A 14,956-nucleotide genomic window follows, 5' to 3' on the forward strand; every position below is an offset into this window, starting at 1 on the left:
GGACAGCATGCATGGGAAGTAATTTTGGAATATTGTGGCCATGAAACCGCTCAGAGGCCGCGAAACGCCGATCTGCTGAGGTTGCGACTTCCCCCAGGCAAGCGAGAATCCATCGGCCTTCCCGCCCGCCGCACGTGCGCGGCATCCGGGGCGCTCCAATCGCGCCAAGCCCAGAAGTAACCTTAATCCTACGTGCGCCACGATGACGGCTTTTCCCCGACAGGAATGCAGGCGCGAGAGGATCTGCTTATGAGCCAGCGCGGCATGGTTTTTGCAGTCGCGGATGTCTGGTATAGCATGTCATTGTGGTGTCGTGATCGCAATCGGGCGAGCAGTTGGATGACGCGCATGCCGTCGGGCCCACTTGTGGCGCGGTCAGCCATCTCGTTTCAAGCGGCCTGTGGTGGAGGGTGGATGCGTGGTGGATGGCGGAAAAGAGGGCCCATCCCCAAAGCCAGGGCTCCGGCCGGCCTCCTTTCTGTTCCAGTTGTTCGCTGGCCGGCTGCCGAGTCAGTGTGGGTGTGCTTGGCTCAGACAAACCGTTCCGCAAATCGCGCGCCAGGGCCGCCGTTCCAAGCCAGGTACGTGCCGCTCGGCCGTGCGTGCGCCAACGTGCAGAGATCCAGTGACCCTCCTAGACAAGCAAGGCGACGCCGCGGGCAGGAAGGCATGAAGGCAGCAGGGTCGCACCGGGCTGCGCGTGGGTAGTACTGTGACACGGCTGCCGCCGCGCGGGAAGCGGAGCGACATTTGCGTCACGTTGCGGGCGTACTGCAGCGTCCACCCGGAAGCTGGCGACGGCGCTGTGTGGAGAAGGAGATGCAGATCCGCATCGTCAGACATGAGGACCGGCGAGAGACTCCTCGCGGCGCCCCCACCCGCTGCATCCCGGCAGCAGCAGCGGCCTCCCGCGGACGACTCGCGCCGACGAGACGCACGGGTGCATGCCGGCGCAAGGCCCGACCGGCGGCAGGATGAGGGCATGGCATGGGCAACTGCAGGCGCCGCGGAGGGGGCGTTCGCTGGCGCCGCGGATGCCCAGCTGTCGCTTTCGTTGCCACCGTCGTACAATACATAGCGCCGTAGTGCCCTAAGCCAGGGGTGGCTATTGTATCACACGAGCCGGCGCGAAGAAGAAAAAAGACCAGTTCAGGGCCCAGAAGAGCGCGACCAGGCCTGGAGAGATGACAAGATGACAGGGCTTCGCTGGCATGGTGGGCGGTAGCTGATCGCCCCGTAAGGCGCTTCCCGATTCTGACTGGCAGGCCGGTTATCAACCAGCCTCCACCTCAGCTAAATGAGCCCCGCGCAGCACCCGCATAGAGATCATCGCGTCTGACAGACCTGCGTTTGGCCCGGCAGAACTGCCTCAAGCGGGCGGAGAGGCAGTGTGACGCCTGGCCGGCGCAGACAGATGCGGCGCACGCCATCGCTCCAGGGAAGCTTCCCAGGCGCCATCACGGCAGCCGTCTGGGGAGACCAAGGCGCAGTAGACGGCACCCAAAGTGCTGTGTGTGCACCGGCGTGCTACCGTATCGTGTACCGTATCGTGCGGCCAAGGGTCGTCGATGATGGAAAGGAATGACAGGGCCGTTCGGAGTAATGCTGGAGGCGCAGTAGTCTGCAGGCTGTCAAGGCATCTGGAGGCTCCGAGGCGCGAAGCAAAGGGCGACAAGAGTGACGAGACGAGGCCGCGCAGGGAAGAGGCTGGACGTTGAGCTGACCGTGCATAAAGCCCACGTGATGCGCATACTCTAGCGGCACGCAGTTTACTCGCTCCAGAATCTAGGGTCCTTCATACCTTGAACGTCAACTTGTGGAGTATGAAGGGTCTTTTCGCTTTTTGATACTGCGAAAGGGGCTCTCCATATTGATGCTGTTTCCTGGGCTATGGACACCATCAGCTCCTACTATGAATTATCCTGCTCTGGCCTTACCTTTGTGATACTCTTGATAGGGTGTGTCGTTATCTGCCGCTGTTCAAAGGGCTTTAGCACGTTCTTGTAGTATGGAGATGTGTAAGCGAGTTGGTTCGAATCTCCCTAGACATATACTGTATAGGAGAGCTAGATGGGCGATATGTATTTGAGGTCCTACCGCAGAATGCAGTCTCCTAAACTGCCGCACGCACAAAGTAATGCCGGGTTCCAGATTCTTGGTGTGGAGTCGCAGGTGGCGCTTTGCAGGGGGCCAATGCGGATCGAATCGAACCATGCTCCACAAAGACAAGGGTCGGGTGGGCTAACAGCCTAATCCTGGTCTGGCGCCTCTCCCTCTCCTTCACGACATTGTGGATGCTCTTGGGCGTGGATTAGGGGAGTTATTCCGTGTGATGAGCCTTCGTCTTCGTTTCCCCCGTTCCCTCCGCTGCTGCTCTCTCCGCCCAGCCTCACCCTTCACGCTCCCAACGCAGTGCTGCCTCTCCTCACCCACGCCCCAACCCTCCCCTGTGCTGTTTGCCCTTGCGCTGCCTCTCTTTACACACCCTCTATCTATTTATTCGACGGGGTTCCCGTCCAAGTTGCTGTTCCGGTTGGCTGGTTTCAGCGAGGGGGCGCTCGTTGCTCAGTATGTATGTCAACCACGGTCTTCCAGAACGACCCAAGGTCATCCCAAGAAAGACAGCCAAACTAATCGTACCAGCGCCCGATCCGTCAACGTATAACTACACCTCTCCCGCACTCCTGCGCGCCCCGCCTCCCACCGTCGGCCTCCACGCCGAGCATTCGTCGGTCAGGATCGTCTGATCTGACTTGAGGCCACTGCACGTCTCTACCTCCTATTAGATGGCAAGCCATCAACACCCATCGCCTACTACAGGCATGCCTCCGCATCATGGCCCGCCAGGCCACGCGCAGCCCAACGGTCATGGCCCAATGCAAGGCCAGGCACCCAAGACTGCGTCGGATTACCTGCGCAACCTCAACGAGTCGGTCTGGGTGCAAATAGGTACGCGACAGAGCTCCTTGTTATTATCGCTCTCCCCTAACGCCGCTAGGCTCGTTGTCCGAGCAGATGCACGATCTCGACGGCGCCATTGGATGCTACGAGCACGCGCTTCGACACAATAGCTGGTCAGTGCCGGCCATGAGTGGAATCGCCGGCATTCTGCGAACAAAGGACCAGTTTCCAGCTGCTGTCGAGTACTTGCGCACAATTCTCAAAGTCGAGTCCACTAACGGCGAAATTTGGGGGAGCCTCGGTATGCGTCCTCTCGTCCCGTGACCCTGCAAGTGATTGACCATGTATCTCCACAGGCCACTGTTATCTCATGATGGATGACCTGCAGCAAGCCTACTCGGCATATCAGCAGGCGCTCTACCATTTGAATGATCCAAAGGTAAACAACAAATTCATCAACAACCTCGCGACACTGCTGACAGCAACCGCCAGGAACCGAAATTGTGGTACGGGATTGGCATTCTGTACGATCGGTATGGCTCGCTCGAGCATGCCGAAGAAGCCTTCTCTCAAGTCATGCGTATGGAGCCAAACTTCGAAAAGGCAAACGAGATCTATTTCCGTCTCGGGATAATTTATAAACAACAACAGAAATTCCAACAAAGCTTAGAGGTATGAATTCGCCAAGCTAATACTAAGAACCCGGGCTAACTTTCTTGCAGTGCTTCCAGTACATTGTCACGAACCCCCCACGGCCTTTGACCGAGGAGGATATTTGGTTTCAGATCGGACACGTATATGAACAACAGAAAGACGTAAGTGTCAGATTGTTGTCCTCACGGGATTCGCCTTAACATTCGTTCAGTACGATTCCGCAAAGGAAGCCTATCGAAGAGTTCTTGATCGTGACCCAGCTCATGCGAAGGTCCTCCAGCAGCTTGGCTGGCTGCATCATCAACAGAGCACAAACTACAGCAGCCAGGAGCAAGCAATTGAGTACCTCGAGAAATCAGTCAACTCCGGTATGTATTTCACCATTGATTTTGTCATGTGCCCACCGCTGACTGTTTGGCTTCAGACCAGAACGATGCACAGAGCTGGTACCTGCTAGGCCGCTGTTACATGTCGCAGCAGAAGTACCCAAAGGCGTACGAGGCCTACCAGCAGGCGGTCTACCGCGACGGGAGAAACCCGACGTTCTGGTGCTCAATCGGAGTGCTGTATTATCAAATTAACCAGTACCGAGATGCGCTTGACGCATACTCCCGCGCGATCCGTCTGAACCCGAATATATCTGAGGTGTGGTATGACCTTGGCACTCTGGTAAGTTTGCTCCGTTTCCTGCATCTTCAAAGAGTATCTGTCTAACGTGTCTCTAGTACGAATCTTGCAACAATCAGACTGCCGATGCGCTTGACGCTTACCAGCGTGCCGCTGACCTTGACCCTACGAACGTGCATATCAAAGCGCGCTTGCAGCTTTTGCAGAGCGGCCAAGCCACAAATGGCGTCCCAAATCAGAACAGCCAGCCGATCCCACAAGACGTCCATCCCCAGGCTTACCAACCCGCGTCCGTTAACGGGCCGCCGGGAGTACAATGGGGTGCACCGGCTCCTACACAGCCACCCCAAGGACCTCCACCTGCGTTGGCCGGAGGCGAGTGGACTCGTCCACTTGCTCAGATCCGCGATCCCCAGCTGCCTCCCCAGCAGCTCAACCCGTACGACCACCGAGACGGCATCCGTCCTTCCAATCAGCATGGACCTCGACCCGTCAGCCCTAGACAGGAGCCGTTGAGGCAATATCAGGAGCCTCCGCGCCCTAACCCACCTGCGCCTCCCCGCCGCGGATTGTCTCCCTCGCCAAAGACACACAGTGTTGCACCAAGCTTGTACCATGGCCCGCCTCAAATGCCACCCCAAGGACCTCCTACGCAGTCCCAGCTCCAGCAGCATCAACCACCGAATCGTATCTCGAATCCAAACTACGGGCCACATGCTCAGAATAGCGTGCCACCTCCACCGCCTCCACCACCCACCAATCTCAACGGTCCTCCTGCGCTAGCTCCTTTGCCACCGTATGGTCGCCTGAATAGTCCTCCCCCGGAAGTACGACCCATTGTTGAGAATCGACCCCCATCGGCAGGCGGCAATTACCCACCGCAACCATACCAGCATCACGCCAACCCATCTTCAGGAGGCGGGATTGCAAGCGGCGCGCCTGCTCCGGCATCTGCTCTTGCGGCAGCCGAGGCCGCGGCCCGTGACCGGTCTGATCGAACTCCCACTGTTCCTCCTAAGAGGCTCAGAGATTGGGAGGATGAGAGCCCCCTCAACCAGAAGCCTCCGTCTAATGATGAGAAACGCCAAAGGATGGAAGAGCCCCATAGCAGACGCCCGTCACCTCCGCAACATAGAATGTCATCTCCTCCGAGACACAGTCCCCAAGACAACCCCGATATGCGTCGGATGAATGACGGCTATCATCCTTCGGAGGCTGCACATCACCCAACGTCCCTTCCTTCCATCAACGCCACGCAACCAATGCCCCAACCAATGCCTCGTATGACAGAGACTCCAAAACAAGAACGACCAGAGCATCATGAGCCGGCGGCGCGTCAGATGGAAGTAGATGAAGACTATAGCGATGGAGCTGAGGATGAGAAGCGTAACGTTCCAACCAAGTTGGAAAGAGAGAGCCCGCGTGCTGCCACCAACGGAGTGTCGCATGCTCCTACGACGACTGAGTAAAATGCATTGACTGATTATTTGTCTAGCACAGGTTGTTTGTGCTCAAGATGCGGCTTCTGGTTTGACGGCGTTCAAGCAAGCCTACACTCATTGCAACGTCATACGAAGAAGCTTGCTGCTGGCGGGCCTTTTTGACATTTTAGTCTTCCCTCTTTTGCATATCTGATTTTTCACTACCCCTCATGCCTCCTTGGGCCACGTTTGATGACTTGCCGGGCGGAAGCATGCTGCTGTTGTTGGGTGATGGCTAGGTGGTTTTTGTCGGTTCTGCTATTATTCTGTCACAAAATGATATCCGCCCCACTTCCTTTTCTGACTCCTAAAGTAGTACCAGAGTAAACGAATGTGCAATTTTTTAATTCTACTGCAAATATGTTGTGTTTTCTTCCGTGGTCTGTTTCGGTGAAATGTTTCGCGTGACCCTAGCTAGTTGGCTAGTTTTCTCTGCCTCTTCTCGTAATCTGCACTGGCTCAGACGTACCCCATTGACCCGCATCGGTGTCTCTCACCAGAGGCACCATGAAGCCCATGGCGAAAGCCAATAATGTCTATAGCTTTGCATGCCCCTGGTCTCCAAGTTTCCGGATTGGACACAGATCGCGGCGCTGCGCCTGAGGCCCCACCCCAGCCTCGATACCTGTCCGGCGTTCGAACACCATACAAATATCGGGACTAGAGCACTATTGGATGCCTCGTTGATACATTCATGCAAGTAAGACGTTTCCTTGATCTTCCTATCGGCGCCATCGCCGCAGTGAGGCTGGAGGCAGCCTTGTAGCCTCGATGGCTTTCATGCAAGGCTGAGATGTGGCGCTCAAAGCATGTCGATATGGATGTGTGTGCCTGGAGGCTTAGCTTTCATCCGGTAAATTCGAATACTTTCTTCCTCGGCTACTCTTGCGCTGTCCTGATTTGCTCTTCTGCATTCTTGTCGCCGTGATATGGTCAGTGCCCTTTTCTGAGTCCTCAGCCTCGTCGCCGGCAACGTCCTCGGCATCGTCGACCTCCTCGACAACGCCAGCGCCCTGGTCTGCTCTCTAGCGGTGACTCTGCTCGTCCGCATCGGCAGACTCAACGCCACTGTGTTTCTAGAGATTGGGGAAGAGGGAGATGGGGTAGACGAGTTTGATTGGGTATAAATAGTTCGACTACTACTAGCAAGTCGGTGCAATTTACGGTCGTTTTAATCGAGTTAGTGACATGGATTGCAGTTCAGATCACTGGGAAAAGGTTAACGTTGACATAGCTGAGAAATATAAATGGGAGCCAGTTTGTGCAATTTGCATTCATTCATGGCTTGTTATTGGCATGACTTGCAAATCAGGCCGTAGAAATAGACGTGTTGAATCGGTGCTATCTGGACTTGATTTTGGTACAGGATTGGCGTTACATCCCAAATCAGGCCAGAGGAAAGAAGTTGGTTTTGAGATTGCGAGATGTATGAACGGGAGCCAGTCCGTGCGATTTGCGCTCGGTTGTGGCTTGTTATTGACAGACACCCTAAATCAGATCATGGAAATTATATTGATTTGAATGTTGCATGAAGCATAAACGGGAGCAAGGCCGCTGGCACACACCATTGCCAAAATGGCCTGACATCGGCCTCAGTTTCAGGCCTTTTGATGAGGCAGGTTGCGTGACACCTCAAATTAGATCTGCGGAAATGGGGTAAATCTCGCACTGTTGAGATGTACAAACGGGATCCAGTCCGTGCAGTCTCGACTCAGTTTTGGTATGTTATTGGAGCAACACTGTGAATCGGACCTCAATTTAATGAGTGTAAACAGGAGCCAGTCCGGTATCTGAACGTTTTTATCAGAGCGGTTACGGGATGACCTTATTCGCGGTACCTTTTGAGACATGAAATTCGTCGCGCTCTGAACCAGACCTTGGACCTGGAGTAGTTATGGCATCACTAAGATGTATGTACGGGAGCCAGTCCGTGCGATTTAGACTTGATCCTGGCATGTTATTGGCATGACATGTATATTGGGCTTGCGGCTTTAATCAAACGTGTTATACTCGAATAGACTCAAGACTAAGAGAAGAACTATAGCTCTTGAAAAGAGGCTTGGAAACGTATTCTCATCTCATTTTCGATACTCTTCCTCTTCAAAATCACGTGACAAGATGACGCAAATCCATGCCCTGCGAAGCTCCGAATTCCATCCCACAATTCTCAGCAAGCAATACATCAACCTTGAAACCCGGCTAGAGTCTTTTGTGCTCAGTTTCATCTTCTCCAGAACACGTATCGTGACCAAGAGCTGCTCACCAAACTTCGTGGCACCTGAAAACCACTGCGTCATAAGGCTTCATGACCAAGATCCCCACCACACCCGCGTCCCGCAGCCTCCAGCGCCTACGACAACGCCTGTATAAAGCTCCACTACTACCGCCTACCTCACTAACCCAGCTCCTCCCTCGACTCCGCGCCGAATTACACGTCCCCGGTACTGGCACCTCAAACCGCGCAGTCCCAAGTCTAAGACCCACCCTCAACCTCACCACCCGCCCTTTCACGACAACCTCTCTCAATATGTCCTCCGACGCCGACTACGCCTCCTTCCTGGACAAAGCGAACCAAGACACGGGCGCCAACAAGCCGTCCACGCAATCGAAGAAGAAGGTCGGGACCAAGTCGGTGGACACAGCGGTGCCCAAGGCGCTGGAGGAGGTGGAAGAATACTATGTATCTGACGCGGATGAGCCGTTTGAGCCTGTTAGCTTGAAGTATAAGGGCAAGGGGGTGCCGTCGGCTGGTAAGTGAAGTCCAACCCTAATGCCGGCTCGAAGCTGTTGTTTAGACTGCGGAATTTCATTGGAGTGGAACTGATGTTGAGTAGATGAGCTCGGGAAGTTGCTGTCGCATGACGAGGTCTCTAGTGTGAGCGAGAAGGAGTTTGATCCTGAGGGCCAATACAAGAGTGTCTTGGATGCGGTCAAGAAGGCGGGGAGTGGAGAGGTGGGCGTGTTCAGGGTAGAGCATGGGAGCACGAGGGCGGAGTACTATGTCGTTAGTGTGGACACGAAGGAGGGCAGGCTGGTGGGGTTGAAGGCTCTAGCTGTGGAGTCGTGAGAAAGGGTAGTGCTTTGGAGTACTGGCGTTGGTGAGAGAAAGGTGGATTGACACCACTCCCTATCAACTTGAGAGCTGCAACTATGCAGTGGCTCAGCTAGAGGGAACTTGAAACAAACTTAAGCATCACTATCAGCTCTGTGGTGTTGTTGGGTCGGAGAATTGAACCTTGAGCTGAAGGTAGGGCTGAGCTGAGAGTTGCTGCAGCCAATCACGCTACTGGAATGGTGATTGTCATGAATCAACATCACAGTCGGTACTTATAGCATGAGCTATGACTAGAAACTAGGTTTCTGGGCAGAACGCTTGCAGCTGTGAAGTGATCTAAGGTTTGAAAGCGGGAGCAACTGTGGAAGAACCGTCGGGAATAACAGTGGTCAGATTTTGAGGGCCCATATAAAACTCCACGGCAACGGCACCAGTCAGAGTATAACCATAATACCTTTTAGGATGAACCAGTGTCAAATGCCAGATCCTTCGCCAGACCCGCATCCCCCACAGAGCCAAGAAACAACGGCGTTGAGGGAACGGTGGTGGAACACTCGACAGATCGCCCGAAGGCTTCGCCTCAAGTACGCGTAATCAATGTGCCTGCTACATAACAATCACTGGCTAAAGGCGAGGCCAGTTCCCGCCGAAGAGCGGCCCCAGGGCTCAGCAACGGGCATATTGAGGGGACCCTGTGCATGGAACAGCAAACCGTGGCGACACAGGTGCCCTCTCGATCTGGCCCGCGGGGAGTGCCATCATGATTATATAGCTTCGATGCTGAAGCGTGTCTCTTTCCGCATATTCCGTAGATGGCGGCCTCAAAGCGGATCACCAGCACGCAGCACGCAGCGGAGCCTCGCTGACCAGTGGGGCCTGGTCAGTAGCAACGGTGGGTGCAGCTCAGGGGCGGCGAGGCTGGAAACAGACTGCCGGTCGCGAGCATAACAGGTGTGGCTTGAATTCAAGAGGCGACTGCGGCCAACGGTTTCGTGGGATGAAGGTTGAGAATCCAGAATGGCTCGCAGCGTTGAAACAGCAGTCTTCTCGCGATGATCTCATGCTCAGGGGATAAAATTAGCTGGCACCAGCGCTGGTCCTGCATTGGCGGCCTGTGGATTTGCCGCTTCTGCAACGCCCCCTGCCCGTGATTCGCCCACGCCGAGCTATGTCGCCCAGCCCGCCCCTGATGCCAATTTTCGTGCTGCACTCACCGTCCGCTCTCCAATTCATCCCAATTCACTGCTTCGTCTTTGTGCGCTGTTCGTCCCACCGTCCCTCCCGCCTCCCACTCCCCACCTCCCCGTCGCTCGCTCCCTCGTGCGCTGTCGTTTCCCAGCACGTGTTTGCCGCGAGCCCCTTCTCCGCCTGCACGGCCTCACCACTCTCTGCACCCCGGTCCGCCAACTCTGGATAGGAGCGACCTGCAATCCCGCCGCTGCTCTCGCCGTCTCAGCGTCTCTGCTCCTCGACCGGCGCCCTCTCCCATCTCTGACGCCTCCTGGACGACCACTGCTGCAGCCCCGGAGTCGTGAGCCCAGCCTGTTGCCCGCTGTAACCGCTAGCTACCGCTGGAATTTGACCCTTTGCGACCGACCACAACATCTCTCGTTCGACGCCCTCCGACACCCGCCTCCACTCTGGCGACCTCATAGCAGCTCCCTCCAGCTCCCTCCGCCTGTCTGCCAGCATGGCCTCGCCCGGTGCCTCTCCGCCGTCGAGGGGCAATGCTCCTCCTCACATCCGCCTCAACTCAGGGACGGACAACATGCTCATCGACGACCTCCAGAACAGCCGCCCCGGCACCGCGCGCCAGTCCTCCTCACGCTCATTAATACCCTCCCACCCCGGCACCGCCCCCTCGTCCGGTCTGCGCTCCCCCCCGTCGGGCAGCGACCTGTACAACCAGCCTGCCCACATCGCCGATTCCGCAGAGCTATTACTACCTCCCAAAAAGATGCGGACACGGCGCTTCCGAGACGAGTCGCCAGCACCGCAGTCTCCCTCGGGCATGTCGTCGCGGCGGACGAGCTGGAGCTCCGAGTCGTCCGTCAGTCGAGACTCCCGACACAGCCCCTTTGCGTCGCCCTTTGATGATTCGCGGGCCCCTTCGCGGGCTGGGAGCGACGACGAGCTCAACACACAGACCGTGTCCGAGAAATACAACATCCTGCCGTCCGCCGGCCTGCTGCTGTTCCCGGAAGACGTGGAGAAGGACGACTGGCTGCATAATCCCGATCCGAACGAGAAGGAGAAACGCGACTGCGACGTCTTCTCAAGGCGCGGGATTGTCAACGTTGGAGGCCTCGCACTCATCTCGCTGGGGGTGCTCTTGCTATTCATAGGCTATCCGATACTGTAAGAGACCTGTCCTTCCGCAGCTCGAATAGTCTGCTAACTCTGACACAGAACATTTGTGCACAAGTTGACCTCGCCAACAGTGGGGCCTTGCACGTACAATCCGCAGTGCATAGATGTGCCAAAGGTCCCGCTTTTGAAGAACATTCGAACAGGGCTGGTAGACCCCGACACACCGGATTCTGTCAAATCAAGAAAGTCCCATGATGGAACCACGCAAAATCTAGTTGTAAGTACAGTTCGAAATGAGCCATTCAACATGCTAACTTCTACAGTTCTCTGACGAGTTCAACACTGACGGGCGAACCTTCTACGATGGCGACGATCCTTTCTTCCAGGCAGTGGACATCTGGTACGGAGTGACGCAGGACTTGGAGGTGGGTATCTGACTCGACTTGACTCAAGACAGAACACTAACCCTCCATAGTGGTACGATCCAGACGCAGTCACTACCAAGGACGGCGCTCTTAACATCCAATTTGACGCCTTCAAAAACCACGGTCTGAACTACCGATCTGGCATGCTGCAATCTTGGAACAAGCTGTGCTTCAAGGGAGGTCACATGGAAGCCAGCATATCGCTACCTGGACGAGGAGACACTGTCGGGTTCTGGCCGGGTTTCTGGGCCATGGGAAACCTTGGACGCCCCGGATATGCTGCAACCACCGACGGCATGTGGCCATACAGCTACCACGACGAGTGCGATGCCGGCATTACTCCAAACCAGAGCTCGACCGATGGAATCAGCTATCTCCCAGGAATGCGACTGCCGGCTTGCACTTGCGCAGGTGAGGACCATCCAAATCCGGGCACGTCTCGAAGCGCACCGGAAATCGACGCTGTTGAAGCCACCGTTGGCAATTTGGATGCTGTCAACATGATTGGAATGGTGTCGCAGAGTTTCCAGATCGCTCCATTCGATATCTGGTACCGAGCAGACACAGGTGAGTTGCTTTTACTATGCACTCCGACGGGTAATGCTGACATGTCCCTCTAGATTTCATGCAGATAAATGACTACTCTGTCACATCTATGAACTCGTACCAAGGAGGCCCCTTCCAACAGGCTATCTCTGTTGTCTCTCACTTGAACAACGACTGGTACGACGGTAAGGCTTACCAGAAATACGCTTTTGATTACAAGACCGGCGACGACGGGTTCATCACCTGGCACGTCGGTGATGCAGAAACCTGGACTATGGACGCGAATGCTATTAACCAGAACGGCAACATCGGAAAGAGGGTTATTCCAGAGGAGCCCATGTCTATCATTGTCAATTTTGGCATGTCGAATGGTTTCTCGGCCATCAACTTGACTGGTATTGGAGCAACACTTCCAGCGACTATGCGCCTCGACTATATCCGGATATACCAAGACGAGGGCAACGAGCTGATCACCTGCGATCCGCCGGGCTATGAAACGACAGGCTACATCGAAGACCACCCAGAGCCTTACTCCAACCCCAATCTAACACTATGGTAAGCATTCCAATCTGCAGAAGATAAGCACTCGCTGATCACCGATTTAGGAAAGCCACAAAGTACGATTGGCCAAAGAACTCCTTGATGAACGATTGCAAGATGTAACGTCTCGGATCGCTTCTCAATTATGCAACAACCAATTTCATCGACTATCTCAGCGCCTCCAGTTGCTTTCTTCTTTATAATGTGGCCACGGCAACGATTATTTTGCAAACATCCTACCATCGGAACGCAAACATCTGCGTATTTCATAGATCAAGAACCGGAGTCCCCAAGGCGTTCAGACACGCATTCGAGCATTTTCCACACCCTGCATCACTCCGGAGTCAGTTGGCGCTTTTTTTCAAATTACACCTATTGCTGCGTTGGAGGCTACCCTTTGGTTATTAACCCGGTGCCTCTTGGTTGTTCGTGTCGGGTTGAACAACAAAAACACTAGCCAAGCGACTTCCTAATCCCTAAATCCCGTCTTCTTTCGAGGTCCACGATCAAAAACGGAGCGGCTTTCGTGATCCTATCCATCCACCGGAGCGCACACGAGGTTCATCGGTCTACCACCACCATCCCCCTAGAACGAACCACGTCTCTCCGAGCATGCCTGTGTATATCAGTTTCATCGCACTCAGCATTCTTGCATGTATATTCACACACACTCATGGATTCCTCTTCTTCTTCAGCCGGGGGGCCGCCTTTCTTTTGGCCTCCTTTTTTCTCTCTTCGTTGTCCGGGCAGGCTCAGACCCTTCTTTTTGGTCAGACTTTCGCGTTTTTCTTCTTCTTTCAGTTGCGTGTGCTGTGTGGCTTTGGGAAGGCTGGCTGGGGTACACCCTTTTATATGACGGCTGCCGGCGGGGATATCATAGAATTTTTAGGTGGTCAAAGATTCACTTTTCTTTCTTGGTGGGAATGGGATGGAGGAGGAGGAATGGAATGAGTATTGGGTTTTTTGGAAGTGGAGTTGTGTAATTTACTAGGGGGGTTGGAGGGTGGTGGAGGGGATGGGGTGGGGAAGTAGGAATGATAATTGAATATCTGAAAAGTTCATGAATGTGTTTTTAGGGTGCGTGGTGTCTTCATCTGACAGGTCTCTCACAGCCATTCCATATTAGCTTACACAACTTCACTTTTTGGCTGAAGGGAGGGACATCTAGACCTGTCTCTAACAGGAACTGGGAAGCAGCCATATTCTCGCACTAATCCTCGGCATTCGAACAACTCTCTTCGGTGATACTAGAACACCCGGCTACGCTTCACTCGCGACAGTGAACACCTGTTCTCCTCCCTCGACCCTCCGCATCTCGGCAGCATCTGTCACACATGACCCATACCCCAAGTCCACGTGAATAATCACGCCCCGCTGACTAAAACCCCCCTCAATATCTAACTAATCTACTATAAAACCCTCTTCCTTCCCTCCGTTTGCCGAGGTCCTCAGCAGCGTGGTTTTCAGGAGTTGGGTCAAAAGCGATGAGCTAGAGCTGGCGTGGCTGCGTCGTGGGCACAATCGCTACACGTCGGTCTTGATGGGAATTGGGGATTGGGCTGGTGGGGATCGAAAACATGGCAGGCGTTTTCCGCGATGGGTGAGATGTGGTGGTGGTGGTGGTGGTGGTTCAAAGTCTGCCGAATGCTCAGCGCTATGGCTGCATCGTGAGCAAGACTTTCTGGAAGCTCGCAACCATGGATGGGAGTCGGGGGTTTGGCTGGTGGAAACAGAACAGACCTTTGCAAAATGGGTGGGGTGGGGTGGGGTGGGGTGGTGGTGGTGGCGGTGATGTATTACAGAGAGGGCGCATGTGTGGCGGGTGGGTGGAGGTTGGGGAGCGGTGTTCAAACGAGATGTTGTTGCCTCTGATGGAGGGGAGAGGGAGGAGGGCGAGGGCGAGAGTGATGATCTGAAGCAACAGGAGACGAGCGTAGGCTCCAGCGATTGTAAGGTGTGGTGGGCAGTATTCCAAGGAGGCGGTGAGGTTAATACACTGCAGATGCGAGGTTGGTGAGCAAAGGGCGGTGATGGAGACTATTGAGATTGTATACTGTCGAGGAGGTGAGTCAAGAGCTCTGCTGTTGCCTTTCTGAGGTGAAACGTGAGTAAATAGAGAGGTATGTGTTGGTTTCTCCACCGTACCATCTGAACACTCGTGGACTGCGAGCATTATGTACATGTGCGCCCTGTTCAATACTGGTAGTGATTGCTGTAGGTGATTGAGTGGATGGAGAAAATGGGGGTGAATTGGACATCTGGCCATTGAGTACCGGGTATGGTTGTGAATTGGGGGTGGTGTAGAACGATTGGTTCTTGACACACCACATCAGACTGTCGAATTGGGCACACGTGTCAAGCTATGAGAAAAAGATGGAAGCCAGTCCGCTCGATTTCGCTCTGTCAAGACGTTGAAT

At 54.7% G+C, this 14,956-nt stretch overlaps 4 protein-coding genes across 4 annotated transcripts; all 4 read left to right on the forward strand.

The window, feature by feature from the left end:
• Window positions 1–225: 225 nt before the first annotated feature.
• On the forward strand, window positions 226–1,078 carry BDZ99DRAFT_477273 (uncharacterized protein; the record flags this gene model as incomplete). The annotated part of the gene is made up of 2 exons (XM_033722106.1): window positions 226–581; window positions 709–1,078. 2 exons carry the CDS (start codon window positions 226–228, stop codon window positions 1,076–1,078), a joined length of 726 nt encoding a protein of 241 aa, XP_033575704.1.
• Window positions 1,079–2,338: 1,260 nt separating this feature from the next.
• BDZ99DRAFT_444510 (TPR-like protein) lies at window positions 2,339–6,000 on the forward strand. The gene is made up of 9 exons (XM_033717888.1): window positions 2,339–2,572; window positions 2,644–2,949; window positions 2,999–3,202; window positions 3,258–3,340; window positions 3,394–3,573; window positions 3,624–3,716; window positions 3,767–3,923; window positions 3,980–4,224; window positions 4,281–6,000. The coding sequence occupies exons 2-9, from the start codon at window positions 2,787–2,789 to the stop codon at window positions 5,649–5,651; spliced, it is 2,496 nt and encodes an 831-aa protein (XP_033575705.1). The 5' UTR covers window positions 2,339–2,572; window positions 2,644–2,786; the 3' UTR covers window positions 5,652–6,000.
• A 2,190-nt stretch (window positions 6,001–8,190) lies between these two features.
• On the forward strand, window positions 8,191–8,730 carry BDZ99DRAFT_477275 (uncharacterized protein; the record flags this gene model as incomplete). Its single annotated transcript, XM_033722107.1, has 2 exons — window positions 8,191–8,413; window positions 8,498–8,730. The coding sequence occupies 2 exons, from the start codon at window positions 8,191–8,193 to the stop codon at window positions 8,728–8,730; spliced, it is 456 nt and encodes a 151-aa protein (XP_033575706.1).
• A 1,481-nt stretch (window positions 8,731–10,211) lies between these two features.
• BDZ99DRAFT_38773 (beta-glucan synthesis-associated) lies at window positions 10,212–12,907 on the forward strand. Its single transcript, XM_033715537.1, has 6 exons — window positions 10,212–11,076; window positions 11,128–11,305; window positions 11,352–11,453; window positions 11,504–12,020; window positions 12,074–12,554; window positions 12,605–12,907. The coding sequence occupies exons 1-6, from the start codon at window positions 10,409–10,411 to the stop codon at window positions 12,660–12,662; spliced, it is 2,004 nt and encodes a 667-aa protein (XP_033575707.1). The 5' UTR covers window positions 10,212–10,408; the 3' UTR covers window positions 12,663–12,907.
• The last annotated feature ends 2,049 nt before the right edge of the window (window positions 12,908–14,956 follow it).

Source organism: Mytilinidion resinicola, assembly GCF_010093595.1.
Source record: "Mytilinidion resinicola strain CBS 304.34 unplaced genomic scaffold BDZ99scaffold_11, whole genome shotgun sequence".
In the NCBI taxonomy this organism is placed as follows: domain Eukaryota; kingdom Fungi; phylum Ascomycota; class Dothideomycetes; order Mytilinidiales; family Mytilinidiaceae; genus Mytilinidion; species Mytilinidion resinicola.

Excerpts from the sequence above, each read along its gene's own strand:
- BDZ99DRAFT_444510 (XM_033717888.1), top strand. The coding sequence starts at position 2,787 with ATGGCAAGCCATCAACACCCATCGCCTACTACAGGCATGCCTCCGCAT. Across the intron at positions 3,574-3,623 it reads AATTCCAACAAAGCTTAGAG|TGCTTCCAGTACATTGTCAC; the intron begins GTATGAATTCGC and ends ACTTTCTTGCAG. Across the intron at positions 3,924-3,979 it reads CGAGAAATCAGTCAACTCCG|ACCAGAACGATGCACAGAGC; the intron begins GTATGTATTTCA and ends GTTTGGCTTCAG.
- BDZ99DRAFT_38773 (XM_033715537.1), top strand. The coding sequence starts at position 10,409 with ATGGCCTCGCCCGGTGCCTCTCCGCCGTCGAGGGGCAATGCTCCTCCT. Across the intron at positions 11,454-11,503 it reads GAGTGACGCAGGACTTGGAG|TGGTACGATCCAGACGCAGT; the intron begins GTGGGTATCTGA and ends AACCCTCCATAG. Across the intron at positions 12,555-12,604 it reads AACCCCAATCTAACACTATG|GAAAGCCACAAAGTACGATT; the intron begins GTAAGCATTCCA and ends TCACCGATTTAG.